At 38.1% G+C, this 19,759-nt stretch overlaps 1 protein-coding gene across 1 annotated transcript in view; it reads right to left on the minus strand.

Moving 5' to 3' along the window:
• PRKN (parkin RBR E3 ubiquitin protein ligase) overlaps positions 1 to 19,759 on the minus strand; it is an 807,172-nt gene that overhangs the window by 643,671 nt on the left and 143,742 nt on the right. Inside the window, exon 2 of the mRNA XM_076333958.1 lies at positions 2,752 to 2,915. Within this exon, the coding sequence (XP_076190073.1) occupies positions 2,752 to 2,915 (164 nt within the window). The remainder of the gene's footprint in view (positions 1 to 2,751; positions 2,916 to 19,759) is intronic.

Genomic DNA, 19,759 nt, shown 5'->3' on the forward strand with positions numbered 1-19,759 from the left:
AGTTGAATCAGTGTCTAATCTTCCTCTTTTTTTTCCAAGGACAAAACACTTATCTGAGGTACCAAATTAAATGTCTCCACACATATTTCACTTCTATCCTTCCTACAATTTTTTCCTGTTGTTGTTGATATCAAATTACTTAAGATCTCAACTTGGCACTTTCTTTCTTATAATAATTTCTTTTTAATGTTTGTTCATTCCAGCTTCATTTCTTTTTTACAGGTTTCAGCTATCATGAAAGATTTTTCCTTCTCTCCAAACAGGAAAACAAACGCAGCTTTCACATTCTCAGTTATGTTTTGTATCAGCTGCCTGAGATCCTAAAGTAGCTGTCAAGCCAAATCTAGTTGTTCTGTGAGCTGTGAAACCAATAAAGTTTGCTATCCTGGAGTATTTCCTATACCCCTGCCCCCTACTCCTGCAATTACCGCAGCTTTTCCCATGTCCTCTATAATCTCATTATCTGTAATACTATCAGTTCTCCTTCCTGACCTCTAGATTCTCCCACAGTATCTTGGGCAAATAAGCTCAAAAGTAATTTACGAAAAATAGAAGGACAAAATGGTCTTACTAGAATTTCTATGTTACCATAAAATAACTTAAAAGCATCAGCTGAGTACAAATCTATGTTGTATTTTTCTTATTCTGCATGCAAATCCGTAGGTCTAGAAAACAAGAGCTAGTTAATTTGCTCGTATGTGATGTTAACTCTGAAATTACAGATGCAACATAAATGCCAGCAGTTAGTATTTCACTAGCACTCAAATTTTACTAGCATTCAGCTTCTTATGCAGAAAGCCCCGAACAGCCTACCATAGGAACTCAAACACCTCAAATCCTCAACTGTTCTTCTTGTGCTGACAAATTTCCACAATAAATAAATACACATACACAAATATATGACAGAAAAAACTGCAAACACAGAAGCAGAGTAAAATACACTTAATTAAACATCAAGAATAAAAATGTAGTTGATACACCACTGATGATATTAATCATTGCAATATTTAAGACACTTAAATACAGAAGTATGCATTATACCGTCTGAAACAGCTTTTGAACTTCCTATCTGCTTTAGAAGCTGAGTCTCAAAGCTTTTGACTAGTCCAGTTTATTAAATAATAAAAAGTCTTGACTACACATGGTAATTTTGACATTCCAGTGAAATAAATTGAGTCATCAACAGGCCTGTATATTTGGAAAGCAATTTTTAATTTACCCTGGCAACAGATTGTATGTTGCAGCTGACAACAAACTTGGTTGCAAATGTAAAACTGGGCTCAAAATCTGTGTTTCATGCTGACGTAAAATGGCAGTAACGCCAATACCTACAGCTTCCCAGGAAATGCTAAGTGGTTCAGAAGCTTCTGACAGAACAACACAGACACCCAAATCTAGCAACTGGCAACTGACAATTTCTACAATTCACATTATATTTTTTTTTATTCTTACATTTTCATATATATGTTTTCACATATAAGTAAGTGAAGCACATTGCTGTTTATGCCGTGAATATATGCATCAATGCTATCCGCAGGTGATGCATTGGAGACTGACAACAATTCGGATTTCTATACCTTCCTTTGTGTGCTGAAACTCCCTAAAACCCTTTGCAAAGCAATAAATATCATACCCAAGGAGAAATAGTGATAGGTCATCAATACAGCAGTGACTTTCTGTACCCAGGTTTAGCAGCCATTCTACGTACAGCAACACTTCTGAAATATGAGTGCCAATTAATCTGAAATAGTCCTGCCTGTGAGGTATCTTTTGTATAATCACCTGCACTACTAGAGATTGCATCTGCAGTTCTTTGATACCACTGCAGAAGGACAGCAATTTATTAAATCAGTATTTGCACTCTGTCGAAAGGCCAGTAGGTTTCCACAAGTTCCCCAAATGTCTTAAATGTGTGATCTTATGCTAAGCCCTGGCTATCCAAGTGAACTGCCAAATCTACATACAGGATAAACAAAAATATTTATAAAGCAACTGCGGCAGCAATGGTAATGGTAGCAAAGACAACAAGGCAGAGAAAGTTGAACCTATCTTTCCATGCTTACTACCACTCACCACAGATGAACAGCCCTCTGCATTTATTGAAGAGAACAGTTAGCTAACCTTCAGGAGCTGAAATTCAGATACCTACTTATAGCTGCTCTCCCATGCTCCCTGCTACTCTCTTAGCTTCACACGTTTATGAGTTCAGTGGTTTGGAGTACACTTCTGTTGGGCTTTCTGATCTGGAACCATCCTTCCAGCAGCACATTCACCTGTGCGCACGCGCAGCAGCACACGGAGCAGCAGCAGCCCTGTAGCTATCCTCCAGGGGTCACAATTGGGTTACAAATTCTATAAAATGTGATGACTGTGCAACCTGATTTAGAGCAATTTATTCACATCCTTCTTCATTAAGATTCAAATGGAATAAGTAAGATAGAAATTGAACAGATACAGAAATTGTGCATGGCTTGCTTCTGTAGTCAGTAAACATTTATTCACTAGGCACAGCTCGCTCTCTTGTGCTCACTCTCTCGTATCCTCTCTCTTCCCCTATCCTTCCTGCTTGCTGTTTTAACGCATAATTAAGAAGGTCAGAATTAATGAAGCAGTGTGGAGTAAAGTTCAAGGAATCCCCAGGCACTATTTATTCTATTAGATCTCAGGCATGAATGTCAGATTGGCAGCATTAGAGGCAGAGGCAGTGTAGCTGGCAGCAGTCCAGAAGCGAAGCTACCAAGGGAGACTTACCTGCAGTGTCAAGTCATTGCTGAGCTCCCTCCCTGCAAAAATCACCCGCAGCTGGTCAGCTGGAATTCCCTGTCGCTGGGCAACCGCCTCCTTCAGCTGGAAGATGCTGGCGTCCGAACCAACCTCCACCGGGAAGCCATGGCTGGAGTTGAATCTGACAAACACTGAACAATAGCAAAACACCTTTTAAAGTGAGCATTTCTCAGGAGGTGTTTGTACTAGAGTGACTACGAGAGGCTTACTCTTCAATTTCAGGGAGCATGTACTGTTTTCAGAGAAAAGCTATTAATACTGCAGTGTACCATTTTGAAACCCATCACAGAATAGCTAGTGACCAATAAAAAAAACCCCATGTGTTTCCCCTACACATGGCAGTGTTAGAAATTACAGAGAACAGTCAGAATCAAAAAAGACCCAGCTAGGCAGCTGTGTAAGTAGTCGCTAATTGGCACAATAGATTTTCAGTTCAGTCCTAAACTTAGTGGGCACAGGGCACACATGCTTTCTGTGCCTCTCATGCTCTTCCCCATTGCATATAAAAAATAAATGCAGGAAACTGAGGTATGCTTTAGAGCCACAATGCATTAAATAATACAAGGGGAAACAATTCCTTGTTACACAGTAAAGCACAGTCATATAAACCGTTTTCTCACAGATAGAATTCTACAGAAGATAATGACGGAGAGAAAATCACAGGCTAGCAGAAATGTTTGGGAGTGTTGTATTAGAGCATGGTCTTTTCAGAGTTCACTAAAATACCTGCAGTACATAACTCCTGCCGGCATCCACCTTCAGTGCAGAAAATCACTACTGCACCAGTCATATCATTTTTAGAGCTGCAGCAACTGGTTTATACATTCAGAGAAGTCTGGCAAATAAACTCATAAGCTTCCTGCCATTCAGCTGGCAGAGCTGTTTTTCATAAGGAGTCTGAATGTGCTCATTGAGCCCATGGTCAGGGGAATGACTACAAGAACTATGAAACAGGAAAAAACCTCATTACATCCATATCAGTCACGGAGATTTTATGAACGGTAGACATGTCCCCAGTGGACCACTTCAACCAATAGTTCCACAGACAGGAAGCAAAGGAATTAGCAAAACCCAATATAAAACAAAAAATCATTTGTATCAATTAGATAGTGGGTACCTGTCACCTAAACTGCTTGGGTATTGATTGTAACAACCAGTCTTCTTAAAGATTTATTTCCCATTCCCACTGCAATGTTTTAGCTGAAGGTGTTACTCCTTTGCATTTTTGATGACTGACAGAAGCATAAGCTCAAATGTATTTATATAGTTTAAAGAAATAACTATTTTTAAAACTGAAAATTGGATCTTTATGATTTTTCAAACACATAAAGTCTACCTGACCACTTCAAAGTTGTCAGATTCTTTAAGAGCATTTGAATATGGCTGAGAATGCTGCCATTCTTTTGCTGAGCAAGGAATGTTGTAAATATCTGCAATTTCACATCTTCAGTTCAGATTTAGCTAATCTTTAAGGGACAAGGCCATATACCAATAAAATTTTACATAACATTTTAAGTTTTGCACTTGAAAGTACCCTCTTAATGTACTAAAATGCAGGGTAGGATTGCATAATGCTGTGTCAGGCAGGTGGCAGTACATATGCCCTGCAGTGTGTTACACAGTCTCCTGTAGTACATCTTGTTACTGGTTTTGATTTCTATTTAAAGGTGTTCTGGAAATAACTAAACTGTGCAAGCTGTATATTCAGACTGTTCAGAAAAATCAGCGGAACTTGAATTTTATTTTGATTGTGGTTTGGAAAGTAAAGGAGGACTTATATGACAAAAAGTAGTTCCAGCTAATGGGGACTGAACATTTGCCATCTTCCCAGAACACTCATAATGCTCAGCTGTACATAACTTTATCTGGACCTGTGGCAAAATATATCATTAAATCAATGGGGAATATACTTTTTTAATATGCTAAGCTCTGACTATCTGACTATGTGCATATTTTTTTTATACATTTATATAGGTATGCTCGCATACACACATAAAATGCATACATATGCATCTCCAAAGACTTCTTCCTAACTAATAAATAATCCTCTTTATCTTTAGTCTTACGAAAGCCAAGTGCTATTGGTTTTAGAAATGAAAAAAAGTTAGCAAGTGCATTGACTCTGCAAATCAAATGTGCTGGTAAGAGGAAAGTGCTTGATAAAAGAAGCATAACCAAGTGGAGTGTCATTTAAATTAACTATAAAGCGGTACTCATTTTTGAAGACAGTATAAATCCACTGCAAGCATAATTCATGTTCATCATCAACAATCCCCACCCCTTCCCTCAAATAAATTTATTTGTATTCACTTTCAACAGGTATAGTCTCCTCCTCCTAATGTGTACAAGGTAGCAGAAGTTTCAGTCTCTCAACTGTAACCATAAGCAAACATGGGAAATGGGTGTATGAGTGCAACATTTCGCACTCCACAGCAAAGATTACAACTACTCTCTTACAAGCCTGAAGAGCTAACTCAGAAAAATGCTAGAATGCCAAACTTTGCTTGCTGGAAAGTTCTAATCCCAAATATTTTGCCCTTAAACACATTTATTCTATTATAAAGTCTGCAATCCACCAACTCTTTTTAATGTAAAAGAACAGAAGGGACCTTTGCTTACTTGCACAGAGCATAAAAAGATTAAATACAAAACATCAGTCTGTGGAATAAAACCAGAATTTCATCAATATAATACTTCAAGCTGTCTTTTTAGGAAAAAGAAACTTATTATTTTCTTTTTGACATTCCAACTCAATAATTAAATCATCACTATCGAGTTGATATTCTTAACAGCACACGTTATTCACGAGATCATAGGTGAAGTTATACAGACATTTGAGACCTCTTCCAAAGAATACATACTTTGAAAAGGCTTGGAATTTAAAGTTTGTCTACTGCAAGTTAAATAAATATTGGCTTAAAAGAAGATTAAAGAATTTACCTGAGGCCTAAACTGCTGATGGAAATCTGAAAAAAATAAGTTACTAAAGCTAAGAAGTAGCCAAACTGAGCTGAAGAAAGGAGGCTCCATTTGGATCAGCTCTCCTACTCCCACATCTGTAAGAGATGAGAAACAGTAAAACTTGTCTGATAAAAGGAAACTTTGTGAGACTTGACTGTCACGTCAAATATAATCTCTGTAAATATCACAAGGATCTGATTCCCAGATGGATCAAGAGGTACCTAGGTCCTTTTGTAAATCTCCCTTGGTATCTATCTGAATCTCTACATCTATCTAAGGTGTACAACTTCATGCAATAATTTCAATTTTACATTTAATGAGTTGGATAGTATTAACGTCTTGTTTGGAAGGATCAGCAAGTGCTACATAAGGGAACAGCTGTAGAGAAAGCAACTTCTACATATTTCCAGAGGAATTTCCCATGTTTCCTATGAAAATACCCATTTTTTCAAGCACGTACCTACACAGTAAGAAATTTTTTGGTCCAGCATAATGACTCAAGTGGTGGAAATTGGTTTCTTTAAAGACCACAGGCTTACTCCTTTGGCATGCCACTTCTGCAAGCGTGGCACAGGGAAAGTTCTCAGTTCTGGGTGTAAGGGCAGGAATTGCATTTGTACAGAGCAACGCATTTCCCCCTAGAAACTGATACTACAAAATCAGAATACACAGAGTTGCAGGGTAGATGAAATGCATTCAGGTGCAAAGAAGACATAAGAGACTGTATACACAGAAATGATGGTCTAGCATGCAGCAGTAGGTTAAAGCTGGCTAAGCAGAATGTAACAAGTCTTCACAGACGGAGGCTAGCAATTTAGGGAAACAGTAAAGTAAAGAGAAGTAAAAATGCACCCCTCCACCTCTCCCTGCTGCCCCAATTGGACCAGAAAGTGGAGGCGTACACAGAAGTAAATACCAAGTGGAATTAAAATCTTGGTTCCCAGTTGTGGGAAGTTTCATTATTTTGACATTGGTTTTCATCTCAAATACATCAAAAATTCAGTGTATTGACTTTTTATGTTCTTTTTGTTGAACAAGAAGTACCATGTAAATGTTAAACTATTTTCATTCTGCAACACTTCATGGAAATAAATACTTCTTTATTTTTCCCGTCCTGTTGACTGGACCCCTCTGTTTGGATTCTCTCTCTCAGAATGAAGCACCAACACAAATCCCAGAAAGAAGTGGGTGCTGTGGTCATGAGGAAACACTGGTGTATCATGATAGAGGCAGCACAGCATTTATTTTGGTTAAAAGTTCCCAAGGAACTCAACTTCTTGGCTTTTAGCTGGGTTGTATTCAAGTGACTGTAATAAAATTATCAGAGTTATCACCTCTGAAGTGACTTGTATTAATAAATTCATGTACAATGAGCCATTTCATTCATAGGAATACAATACGGCAATGCACCAGTTCCCAAATAAAGTATTGCTATCCAGAAGATTTTGTGTTTCACAAACAGTATGACACATCATTGCATCCACTATCAAAATGGAGTCAGCAGCACAATTCAATCACTTAGAATACAATTTGATGAATAACTTTTCCCCATGAAGTAATACAAGAATTGTTAGCAAAGGGAATATAAGTAAGTGAAGAAGATTGTGACTAAAATCTTGCGTAGTTTAAGACAGTACTGCTCCTGTCCATCTGTCCATCCCTTATGCTGGAGGTTGCTACACATGTAACTGGGATACTGAAAGAAATGTGTACCTGCATCTCAGCTGTGCCTGTTTACAATTCAGCATGTTAGTACAAACTCAATTGGAAATTTAAGCAAATGCAGATACAAAATGGTTAATCTCAGACACAAGTACATGGGGCAGGTGCGTAGGGGAGCTGCAGAATTTCAAGTGAAGGCTGGAGGAAAGCTGGTGGGCAGGCACACCTGCCAGGATCTCAACAGGCCATTTCTCAGGGCCCTGGGATTCAGCAGCCTTTCTTCTTCGGCAAGTCATACCAAAAGTGCCAAAGCTTTAATCCCCATTGTCATCAATCCCACAGGTTTTCCACTTCTGAATCGAGAGGGTAAATACTGCATGTTGGAGAAGCTTAGGCCCTGCTTGTGAACAAACTGTGAAGGCGCAGTCCCGATATATAGAACCAAAATGACTGAACTGTGTCAAGAATGAAAAAAAAGTTGTAGATGTTTTTACATTGCTACATGCAAAACACAAATTTTCTTTTTAGTTTTGACATAAAATAGTCAATTCTTTTTCTTCCTGATGTAGTGAATCACACAATCCTACTTTGCTGCACACCAAACAAAAGCTATAACCTACAATAGATGATCTGTGGCAACAGAATGCACACATTTAAACTTTAAGATCTTATTGCTGAGCAATTATATTGTGTCCGTGATAACTGCAACAGCTTCAAGTACTCATTATTCCCCATTCTTCCTAGGGACAAAAAGAACAAAACCAAGGTTTAACCCAAGGACGGTGTGAAATATGTGAAACTTTTGATTTTTAAAACCCCTTTCCCTACTGAGGTCAGATGACAAGACCTTTGAAATGTATTTCCCTAAGACTGGGAAAAAAAGTCTTGTGACAGTATCTGTCTGTGGTGATCAGTTCCTCTTTGACTCAGCACATCACTTGAGAACACAGCCCTTCTTAGCTCAAAAACCTACATCTAGACTATTTCACATTAGAAAGTATTATCCCTTCCTTTTCAATATTAAATCTTTCTCATAAACTGTGAATAATAATTTATCCAGTACAACTAACCAGTTTAGAGCAGATTAAAAACAGTAAAATGCACAGAAAGGATAAACAAAGGAAGAGAAGGTAGAAATCAAGCTAATGTAAAATCCTCACCACCTGCTAGAGTACTGTGGAAATGTTTTGTAAGTCCCTCTGTTATGGCACAGCTGCGCATCACCTCTTAAGGCATAGGCTGAAGGCAGCTGTTCTAAGTATCGTTTTTATTTCAATAAATAAAAAAAAAAAATTTCAGATGCTGGGGGCTCTTGCATCCTCAATCATACGGCAAGATACTGTTCTATTATTTTAATCTTTATATTTAATGAACATAAGATACATCTGCAGGCACTTCATAAACGCTGAGTGAATGTCAGTTGCTGCCTGGAATTTCTACAACCTAAACTGTAGAAATGCAACTGTAGGATATACATAGTGTGAGAAACTAGCAGCAGAACACAATATAATGTGATGGCAGTAAATCTTGTTCCACAACTTCTGATTGTTATTTCCCGGTTTTCAGTGTGTCAAGGGAATTGCAAAAAGGGAAAGAAGTAAAGCAAAAGATTAAAGAGGAACAAAAAATTGAAAGAAAAAGATGAGTGGGGGAGACTATCAAGTTGAGGTCAGGACTGTAAAGGAATAGCTCAGAGCTGTAGCCGGCTTTTATTAAACAGCCAGTCAGCATGTGTTACTGAAAGTCCAATTAAATGGTTAAACAACTTTGTGCAAAGTTCTTTGAAGTGTCTTTCCACAGCAACTCCAGCAGCCTGGAACTGTTTGCAGTCTTTTTCTTCACAGGTTTGTGTATCTAGGTTCTGTATTAGAATAGGAGACCTTCCCAACACTTTTTGCACCCAGGAGCACTGGAGAGCAGGACAGTTCAGTCAGTCCCATTTTAATTTCTACCCTGCTTCCACTACATCAAGTCCTGCTTTGGAGGCTGCTGTCACCGTCACAAAGCTCTGGCCAACTGGCTTGCATGATTTTTTTCTTGACATATATATGCGATAAAATAAAATCTCATCAGCATTAGAATAACCAGTCCCATAGGAATTCATGTAGCCCTTTCATCAGTTAGCAAAAATATCCTCAGTTCTCTCCAAGAAAACTCTCAAACAGATGTCTTTTCATCAAAAAGTTGCCAAATTCTGACAAACTGGAGCCAAGTTGAGACAGCAAGATCCTGAGTCTTGATGCCCTTGCACTGAACATCTGCCAACAATTCCCTTCTATAAAGAGGGAAATCCAACCACAGAACCTCTGCTGTCTACATAAGGAGTGAGCTAGTGTCTCGGAGATAATGATTTCACACATTTCCGTCTGTATGGCTGAAAATCAAGACCTTAAACACTACCTTGAGATGAGCGGGTTGCTGTTGCAGATATTGATGCATTGATATGATGTTTTCCTGGCAAAATGGCCTGCTGTATATTTTGCACCAGGTCCAGACTGACCGGTTTATGCAACGAAGTTAACCATGACTTAATGAGTTGCCACTCACTGCTGAGCCATAATAACTGGCAGCATTAGGCCTCCTCGATCACTGCATTTGTGAAATAAAATTAATGCACTTTAATGTAAGCCAACTTCACAGCCACAGCAGAAAAAGAGCCTACACAGGCAATAAGTGGCAACTCATTAAGCTAGAGTAATTTGGTTCCTTCTGATCATTTGCAAATTATCTTCACCTAACAAATGATTTTATGATGTAGTCACACATAGAGAGCAATGTAGTAATCTAACATAAACAATGTCTATAAAACTCCATCCTTGGTGAGGTTATTTCTCTCCTTAGCAAGGAATAAACTCTCTCATGGAAACATCTTTAGTTCTAGCTAACACTAAATGAATATCATAAAAAAAATCAAGACATTTTTATGTCTTGATTATTAACTCAAATTTTAAGATTGAGATATTTGATTGTTTTATCTCCTTTTTAAATAAAAATCATGATTAACTTTTATTCAAACAACTGTTTATGGAAAGCAATACAGTAGTATTCATAAATGCTACATTTGTACCTGATGATAGTTTTCTACAAAGTCATGAGCATCATGGAAAGGGTGAGTCGGGATTGGGCACTCACTTCCATTGCAAGGTTTAGGGGGCATCATATTAACCTTGTGGGAGCTAGGTTCAAAACAGACAAAAATGAGATGTTTGCTTACGCTACTTGCAACAAACCCTCCAGAAAACTCTGCCAGAGAAGTGGTAGATGCAGGTTATGTAACTTCGGCTCAAGGGGAGAAAAGAAACTGGCAGTTACTGCCTAGGCAGCTCAGTAATCTCTCTACTGAAAAAGAGGGGATAATATATACTAGTAAGAAATAAATAGTTTATATGTAGGTTTTGAGCTTAGAAGGGCTATGTCTTCCAGTCATGTGCTGAGCCAAAGAGGAATGTATCACTTCAAGGACAATAAAAAGTAACAGGTATTGTCACAAGATATTTTTCCCATTCTTAGGAAAATACGTTTTAAAGCTCCTGTCATTTGAGTTAAAAATAGCTGTGAGAACATCAGGGAGACATATCATCTATGCTTGCGCTATTGTCTTTCTTCAGAAGAGTGTCTCTGCTTACGGTCACTGTTGGAGATAATAATACATGGGGTTAAACAGACTTGTTCTGAACAACTATGGCAGCTCTTTTGTAGATGTCCTGGGTTTGTATTTCCATACATGTACTCCATAGAATGTAACACTGAGTAAAATCTAGCGAGTAGGCAGGTTAACAGTTTCCTCCTGACTCTTCCTCACTACCAAGTAATCCAAACCAAGAATAGAGGCAAATAAAAAAGACAAGAGCTCAGCAGTACTCTTTTTTTCCTCCAGAACTATGCATGCACATGCAGTTGCTTTCTTGTATTGCAGTGAGGCAAATTTAAAACTCAGCAATTCTCACAGTAACCTAATTTTGTTCTAGGAAGTATGCCTCTTAATCCAAGAGACAAGCTAAATTTGTCCAGTGAATTATTTCCTGTGAATAATTCACTCAGTTTTACTATACCCAAATTCTCTTTAAAGTTGGAGGAATGCATAGCTAGCTAACCTAACACTACAATTATGTTGGCATTTCCTTAAAAAGTCTCTTAAAAATGCTATTTTCCTAGCTATTTTTGTCCTGATTTACTGGCTGCTTATGTCAGCACAAAGCTGCCGTGAACTTCCTTGATACAGAATCAAGCTAAATTCATGTTTCATTTTAAATAGACGCATACTGTTCTTTAATGTGCTTGGATATGGATAAGAGTCTTTAAACTCTACATATTTCCAGCTATATGCTACAGCTTTCTGTATTAATAAGAAGTACTACATTTAAAAAAAAATGTATACTCTTGCAGCTTTTAAATTACCCCTGTCCTGTGGAAGAATGGGCCAGTATTTTTGCAAAGACTGCATGAGTTCAATTAAATTCATAAGAGGGTCAGAAAACCTCAAGTAGGACTATTGCAATAGCTTTAAGGCAGTAAAGGGGACTGCAAGGTGAGGGCTGCAATAGTGAGATTCCACTATTTTAACAGTTATGCTCATTTGCAGTTCCCCAGGAAAATTAACACATTGTTCTTATGGTATCTACATTCTGCTAAATACTAGAAGCTTTGGTGGACAGCTGAAGATCCACTCAAACAAATGTATGATAAAAATGGCAGCTGTCACACTTCACCAAGGAAGGAGCTTTCTAACCTCATGAAGTTTGTTAGTTGTTCAGTATAGGACAAACGAGTATAAAAATTTATACAATGCATATTATAATATGGATAAAAATGGTATCTATACCATTGGAATGGCTATATAGAAACAGATTAGTTCCACATACAAAAAACCCAGAAGTCCCAGAGAAAACATACCTACCCGCCCACCTACCGACAGGGAAATCTTTGTTTTCACTTTAATTTCCACAAGAGCTACTATAAATAAAAACAAGCCAAAACTCAAGGGAATTAACATTGCTATAGCCCAGGACAGTGTTAGCCCAGTACATGGTTGTATGCAGTATAGCCATGTGCATTGCTTGAAGGGAAGGGATGAAGCCAGCTGCTTTGGAGAACAGAAACATAATAGAGCTTATTTCCTTGGTGTTTACAGGTCTATGTTAGTTTTCGAATCTCTACGTTTCTTTGCTTTTACTTATTCCATTTGTGGGGATCCCAGTATCATTACAATCACGTTCCGATTTGTTTTAAAACACACGATGCGCAAATGAAATCATATTTCATGACTGAGCACTCAATTTTAAGGCTATATGCCTCAGCCTCTTTTCCTTGAGCATCTTTCCAGTTTACCCATTTTACTGATAAATAGTTTTCTACTAGCAGAAAAAAGAGCTTTGATGTTCTGGGATAGGCATATCCCTGCCCTTCACCTTTAAATGCTAACCTCACCCTGCTTCCTGATGCTTTGCTTTTCTTTCGAACTGTGGGCATGATCTCTCCTCCCTGAGACCCATCTTCTCAATAGTAAAATTACTGCAATAGCAGAGCAGACTTAGGAGGACGATTGCTCTGCAGAATGGCCTGAAGAGACACTATCAGGGCACTGGGGACACCACCAGCCCTGACTGTCCCCGCCTGGCTTCCCCGGGGGGCTCCCCACTCTGCCCAAGGCCCAGGGCCCCATGTCAGCCCCCCGGGTCTGTCAGCCCCTGCCTCAGCGACGCCACAGCAGGGCCCTGGCCGAGGCCAGCCTGTTGCTGTTCCTGCCTGGGCTTCTCGCATGGATGTGACCTGACTTTTCACCTTGTATTGATCTGGCAGTGGATCTCTGTCCCTCACCACATGCCCAGCCTCATCCACCCCATTGTGGGGCTGCACTCCGGCCTGCCAGGCCCCGGCTCCAGCCCCGGCCCCAACCGCCGCTCTGCCCTGGTCAGTGCAGTGGTAAGACGAAATGTAACATCTCTTCAGCCATGGCAAATGTGAGAGTCTCAAAACATGCTCTAAAATGGTGCACGTGCATGTGTGTGTGTGTGTGTGTGGCAGAGCACTGCTGCTGGGAACCAGGCTCCTGCTCCTTAATCAAGATGCAATTTGGCCCAGGTGGGTCTGTGTGAAGGGCACTCCACCCTGCCAGTGCCAGCACAGCTGGCCTCCTCCTCCTCCCGCCGCCTCACCGACAGAAATCAGTAATGCGGCAGCAAATGTGGTTAAACCCAGACTCTCAGGCCTTGCTGGGCGCTTGACCTCTGTGTGGGACTCAGCCTCCGGCTCCACGGCCTTTGGCTTCCTGCCGGTGCAGGGGCTGGCAGGACTATGATGCCTCCTGCCTCCTGACAGGGATCCCTGGCCTGCAAGAAGCAGGACTGCCCGCATTTCACACAGGCAGCCCGCTTCAGCTCCAAACTTTTCAGAAAGACATGAGAGTCTTGAAACAGTTTTAAAATGTCCCTGCCTTTTAACATTTGAAAAACGCTTTTTGTTCCAAAACATACAGCACTTCTGTAGCAACTTGGAATTTACCCTGACAGGTCCACGTTAAATTCTTTTGGCAAAATTACATCTGTTAAAGATGTAATGTAAAGATTAGTTAAAGATTCTAAATAATTACACTAGCTTTAGTAAAACTCTTAGCTGTTTGCTCCTCTGACAGTAAAATTTAACCCCTTCAATCAAAAGAGATGGGTTGCCAAAGACATTTGCAATTGTGTAATAGAAATGTGTGCCCAACTTTTCTTCTGAATTAGTTAAAAGACATTCCTGTAGCTAAGCTTGAAGATTTACTATATTTCAAAGATAATTTTCTTCCTCTTGAGTTTTTCAAAGCTCTTCCCCCCCTTTGTTGGTTTTTTTTTAACATTTACTTTTGCTATCTATCTCACACCCAAATAACAAACACTCCCACGTTAAATACCTCTAAGTCCCTGACACACAAAAATACCCAGCAGCCACTTTTGCCAGGCAAAAACATATGGCCCAAATTGACTGCCAAAAATAGTCTATCATTCCTACTGTAAAACTGCTAGCTAGCTGGAAAAAAGAAACACAATTTCAGATATCCCAATGTCACACCAGAATGCTATGAATTCAGTATATTCTTTGAACACACAGAAATTAATTGGACCTATTTGAAATATATGCAATACAGTCATTTACAATCACCCCTTAATTATATTAAATGTCTAAAAGTGAGTGTGTACATAGATACATATAGAGATTATAGATATATGTATGTATAAAATCTCCAATTCAGAATGTTGTTATTTCAGTACAGAGTGAAATCCTTATTGACTGAGCAGACTTAGACATGAACTTGCTGAATGGGATGAGAGTAGGGACTCCAGTTCACAGAATATGGTTACTGGGCACATGACTGAAATACTATTACAAATATGAAAAATTAAAACCTCCAAATCATAATGAAATGCCAAAATACAGTAGGGGGCCTCAGATTGATAAATGGCGATGTATATAGTACATCAGCTGAATACGATGGGATAAAAGTTGGGAAACATTTCAGATACCATACAAGCAACTTTGCTTCTGTTTTGTTGTTTTTTTCAAATCAATACTAAGCAGAGCCAAAGGATATAGTGTGTATATATATTATAGATATGCACACCAAATAGTGAAGATCGTGTGGAGCTATGCTGTGCCACAAATTTACTGTGTAAGTTTCTTGCCACTTTACCAATTCTCTACCAATCTGTTTTGCTGGATTTACCTTTACTATCCCATACATCAGCAACTTTGAGGAAGATGACATAATGATTTCTGTCTCTGTCTGTCAGAGCTTGGTCAATAGCTGATATGAAGTTAGATATTTCAAGGCCTGCAGGCCTATAACTTCGAGGTATATTTCACTAGAAAGCTAAGAAACTATAGGGTTTTTTATTAAAGACTAAGATAGCTATATAAAGTAATTTCACCTTTAAAAAGGAGGCCTCATAATCTGAAGTTTTAGCTTATCGCCATGATAGATCAAAATATCTCAGATATCAGAATCTAGTTCAGGTCATAGTTCCCCTGGAAGAGCACATTTCCTTTGGCAAATGTAATGTACTGAAGTCAAAGATTTTGCAGGCTTGTATCATTTAATGAATGTCAGATAAAGAAAAGGATTTAAAAGATTTGCTTTGACAAAAGCAAGATCCACATAAATTAAAATGTGAAACAACAGCTGAATTGATGATGACAGGATGAATCAGTTCCTTCTTTCTGAAGTGAAAGCTTATTTAAAACAATTTTCAAGTTAAAATATGCCTTTCATTTGTCTTAGATCAAAGTTTAGACTTTTTCCCCAAAAAACAGAAGCTCACAATTTTCATTCTGACTAACAAGGCATGAAGTTAAAATTTCTGAACAAGCAGAACAATAAATCTGTGTTTCATTACATGTAATTCTCTATACATGGGCTACTTTCTGCTTTACATTGGAAAAGCTGAAGCTTAGTGAGAGGCAGCAAGTACAGGCTGCATCTAACCTTTGGGAATGGGTAACACTGCTACCAAGATGTATCTGCATAGCAGTTCCACACATTCTCTTGCAAAAGTCCCGTTTTGCATACCTTACATCCATGGATGGTGGTGGAAGATAGAAATGCACCACCATTTCTGTGAGGCATGTGAGGCGCAATACAGTTTGAAACAGCAGAATCTATCTTAACTTTGTTTGGTTTTAAACGCTGATTGTGCTGACCAAGTCTTTCAGCTCTCTGAAGAAAATCTGGTAGGCCAGTATTATTATTTTGCGCCATGTGCTGTGTTTCCATTGTTCCTGCTGTCAGGAGGAATGATGCTAAAGAGCAACATAGTCTTCTATGGGATTTGCTCATTTTCAAAACCTATTTTGAGGCCTGAAAGAACAGGCAGTCTTTTTTGCTGAAAAAACCCAAGTTCTTCATTCTAACTATGAATATTCCCAGAAGAAGATCCATCTCAATTTCACGAACACGCCAATACTTCTCAAGATTTCCTTTCTTTCTGTCTTTCTGACAAAACAGGCACACAGCTGCAGCCAATCACTCCCTGTGCCAGTGCATTTGCCAATTAGTTCGAAGGAAATCTCCCAGCACACAAGGCTGAGCTTACGATCAGGCAGGAAATTATGGTCTATTATGCAATTTTATTCTCATCTGTGATTGACTGCACATCAAAGGGCCACTCAATGGCAGCCACTGATACTTGTTAAGGTAAAAATAGTTTCGTAAAAGCAGATGGTGGAACCAAGACACCAGTAGATCAGAAATACTGAGTATAGTATACTTTATATGAGGCTTTTAGAAATAAAATGGAAGGATTTTAACACGTAGCGTTCCTTTGCAGTATATTGACCTTGCAAACTCTATGGTGTTTTCAGATACAGTGGATGTTTGCCAAGTTCCCCTAATCAAAATTTTCCCTCCCACCCGATTTAGAGTGTTCTGGACATCAGCAGCTTTACACCTGTAAATAGGTAAATTTTTTCATAGCATACGCTCCATATATAGGCTCTATCGGTATATGAAGTTAGGCATATGAATAATTCTGTATGCAAATAACCTCACTGAGCTCAGTAAGACTTTTTACATTTTTACAATGTTTAGGGATAAAATGACTGTGACATATATAGTTACAATGTCAATATGTCCATCTCAGTAACACATTTTTTAACAACATATGAACTCAATTACTTATAGAGAAAATGAACTGTGGCAATTTAGGCAAGTGATAAATGTGAAACAAGAATAAAATCAGAAGATTTATTTAAATAAAGCCATAAAATGTTTTAAGCCAATCATCCAACTAAAACCACACCTTTGTAATGGCACGTGTGAGCTCTGAATAGTGACTGGAATTAAAAATGAGATACTGTGGCAAGCTAAAGGGCTGAAAAAATTACAGAAATAGGTCATTTGGTTAGATATTTAGAGATGTATTTAGAGGAACTTAGCAGTATAATTAAATCAGTTTAAGAAGAATAAGAACTCTGAACAAAAATTGCTGTTTTAAACTGGGTATGTCAAGCATTAGGTACAAACATGTGACAATGTTCTTGGAATCCTCATTTTAGAAAATAAAACATGGACATATTTCTTCTTATAAATTATTATGCTACACAAAAGAAGAGTTTTCTTTAGTTTCTCTTTCCTCTAAAGAACTAATCTTAAATGATACAGCTGGATCACAACAGAATAGTTAGTTATTCTCAAATAAAGTAATAATAATAATTCTCATTACGGACAGAGGAAGTTACATCAGTAACAAAAATACGTGCAAAAGACTTTGAGCCATTATTTATTTGTGATACCACATATGGTGGTAATTGCAAAACTGAAAATATTTATCATCAGATAGATGAAATCCTTATTTTCTTTCTTGAAAAAAATCCAGAAGACCTAGCACACGTCTCATGATTTCCAGAGAATTAACATAGGTCACTTTAATAGAGGTGGTATTTTAAATTTGCCAAAACACACCATTATTTAGTTTAATAATGCATCCCATGCAAGATTTTTTTGCATGATTAATGCAATTGAAATAGCAACAGCAATTGAACAGTTACACTATGTTAGTGAAACTGTTTCATTGCCATGATAAACAACTTCTGTAAGGATATTACTTACAACAAGCAGAGAAACCAAGTATATTAAATCAGATTAAAAAGGGAATGTTACCTTCCCCAGAATCCAGCTTTTCTGAAGGCAGCATTTTTATATGCTTTTCACTCCTAAGCCTTGCTGGCCTAGTAAGCGGTAGGAAGAATTTCTAAAATCCTAAAAGTTTCTGGCTTTCACATAAAGTTGTAGGAGCCTGGAGTGCAAACTAATTCTAGGCAATCGGTGGACTCGGGCTACCCTGGATTTTCAATAGTGGTGCTCTGGCCTGTCCATTAAATACTGTTAAGCCCTTTCATCGCAAAAATAGCCAGAGCTGATGTAGAAATGGATGCCTTGTAAAACAGAAGGGAGCACCAAACACCATGATTTAACAGAATGATAATCCTTAGCTTGAAATGCCAGGAAGACCCAGGAGACCTCAGAAGCCTGAGGCCTGTATCCAGACAACACTCAGCAGATAATTACTCTAAGTGACTCGTAAAAGATTACTTGAAAAATATAGTAAGCAAATTTCAGTGCACGACAGAGCAATGCAAAAGGGAGACAAAGGGAATAATGAAACTAAGAAAGGAAAGATTGGAAATGGAAAAGAAATAGATCAGAGGAGGAAGAAAAGGCTTCTCCAGGACTGGAGAGGACCTACAATCAGTGCCATGGTTTGGGGAATAAAACTGACAGGTCTCCCCTTCTCTTGTGTAATATAGGTAACTCATGAAGCAGCATGAAAAATGTCCTTACTCCAGGCTGTGCCTTTTAGGAATCAGAAAAAAACAGAAGCTTGCGAAGATCCTCTAACTCACACTAAGGGTAAGGATACAGGATGGATATCTATAGGAAAGAATACATTTCAACATTTTTCCTTTTAACTTTTTTCTTAACTATTCAATGAATAGTGTATATTATTTTTTTAAGAACAAAGAGTAGAAGGAAAATAAAGAATAGTACAGGTAGGCGAATGGAATCACAAGGGAAGAAAACATGAAAATCTGAGTCCATCTTTCAGTGTGTACTTGCCAAAACATTTCCATCTCCTGCCAAGAGTCATATACTTTACAAAGTTAAATACTGATATTAATTTGTCATACGAAAGTTCCACAGGGAACTTTCAGTCCTAAATTCAAAATATGCAGATATCCATTTCATAAAGAAATTTTGCAAAGTCATTCAATAAAAGTTGTATTAAAAAAAATTAAAAGCATAAAGATTCTTCAAAATAAGCCTGTATCATTGGCCAAAGCACTCGAAAAAAAATTAAAGTCTCTAAAAACTTGCAGGAATCCTAAATTAAGACATGGACAAAATGACACTGATACAAATATTAGTCTGAAATACCTGCTCTTTTCTGAAGTAGTAAAATTCTGTAATTTAAAATTACTTAGCACTTTTCTTCAATATGTTCTGCCTTTTAAAAGCTCAGTGCGACTCTGGGTCTTTTTGCCACCTAAATCATCCATGAAGCTAGAATTCTGCAGTTCAACTGATTCAATACCCTTTCGAGGAAAAAAAAAGTAATCCTTGCATAGCATATAATACTCCAGTAGAAGATAACACTCCTCTTTATTGCTCCCTTGTAGACACCATTAAGAGAAGGTAGGCCCAATATAATATGTCCAACTTGGATTCTTCTAATATTGCTGGGATAGTGAACTTTCTACTCAGAAAATGTTACCCCCTTACATTAGTTTTACCTGGAAGAGTAAACTAAAAAAATATATATATTTGTAATGAAATAGTAACTGCACCAAAATACTGAAGTAAACCTAGATCTAAAAGTTA

The sequence above is a fragment of the Aptenodytes patagonicus genome, chromosome 3 (assembly GCF_965638725.1).
Source record: "Aptenodytes patagonicus chromosome 3, bAptPat1.pri.cur, whole genome shotgun sequence".
NCBI classification, from domain to species: domain Eukaryota; kingdom Metazoa; phylum Chordata; class Aves; order Sphenisciformes; family Spheniscidae; genus Aptenodytes; species Aptenodytes patagonicus.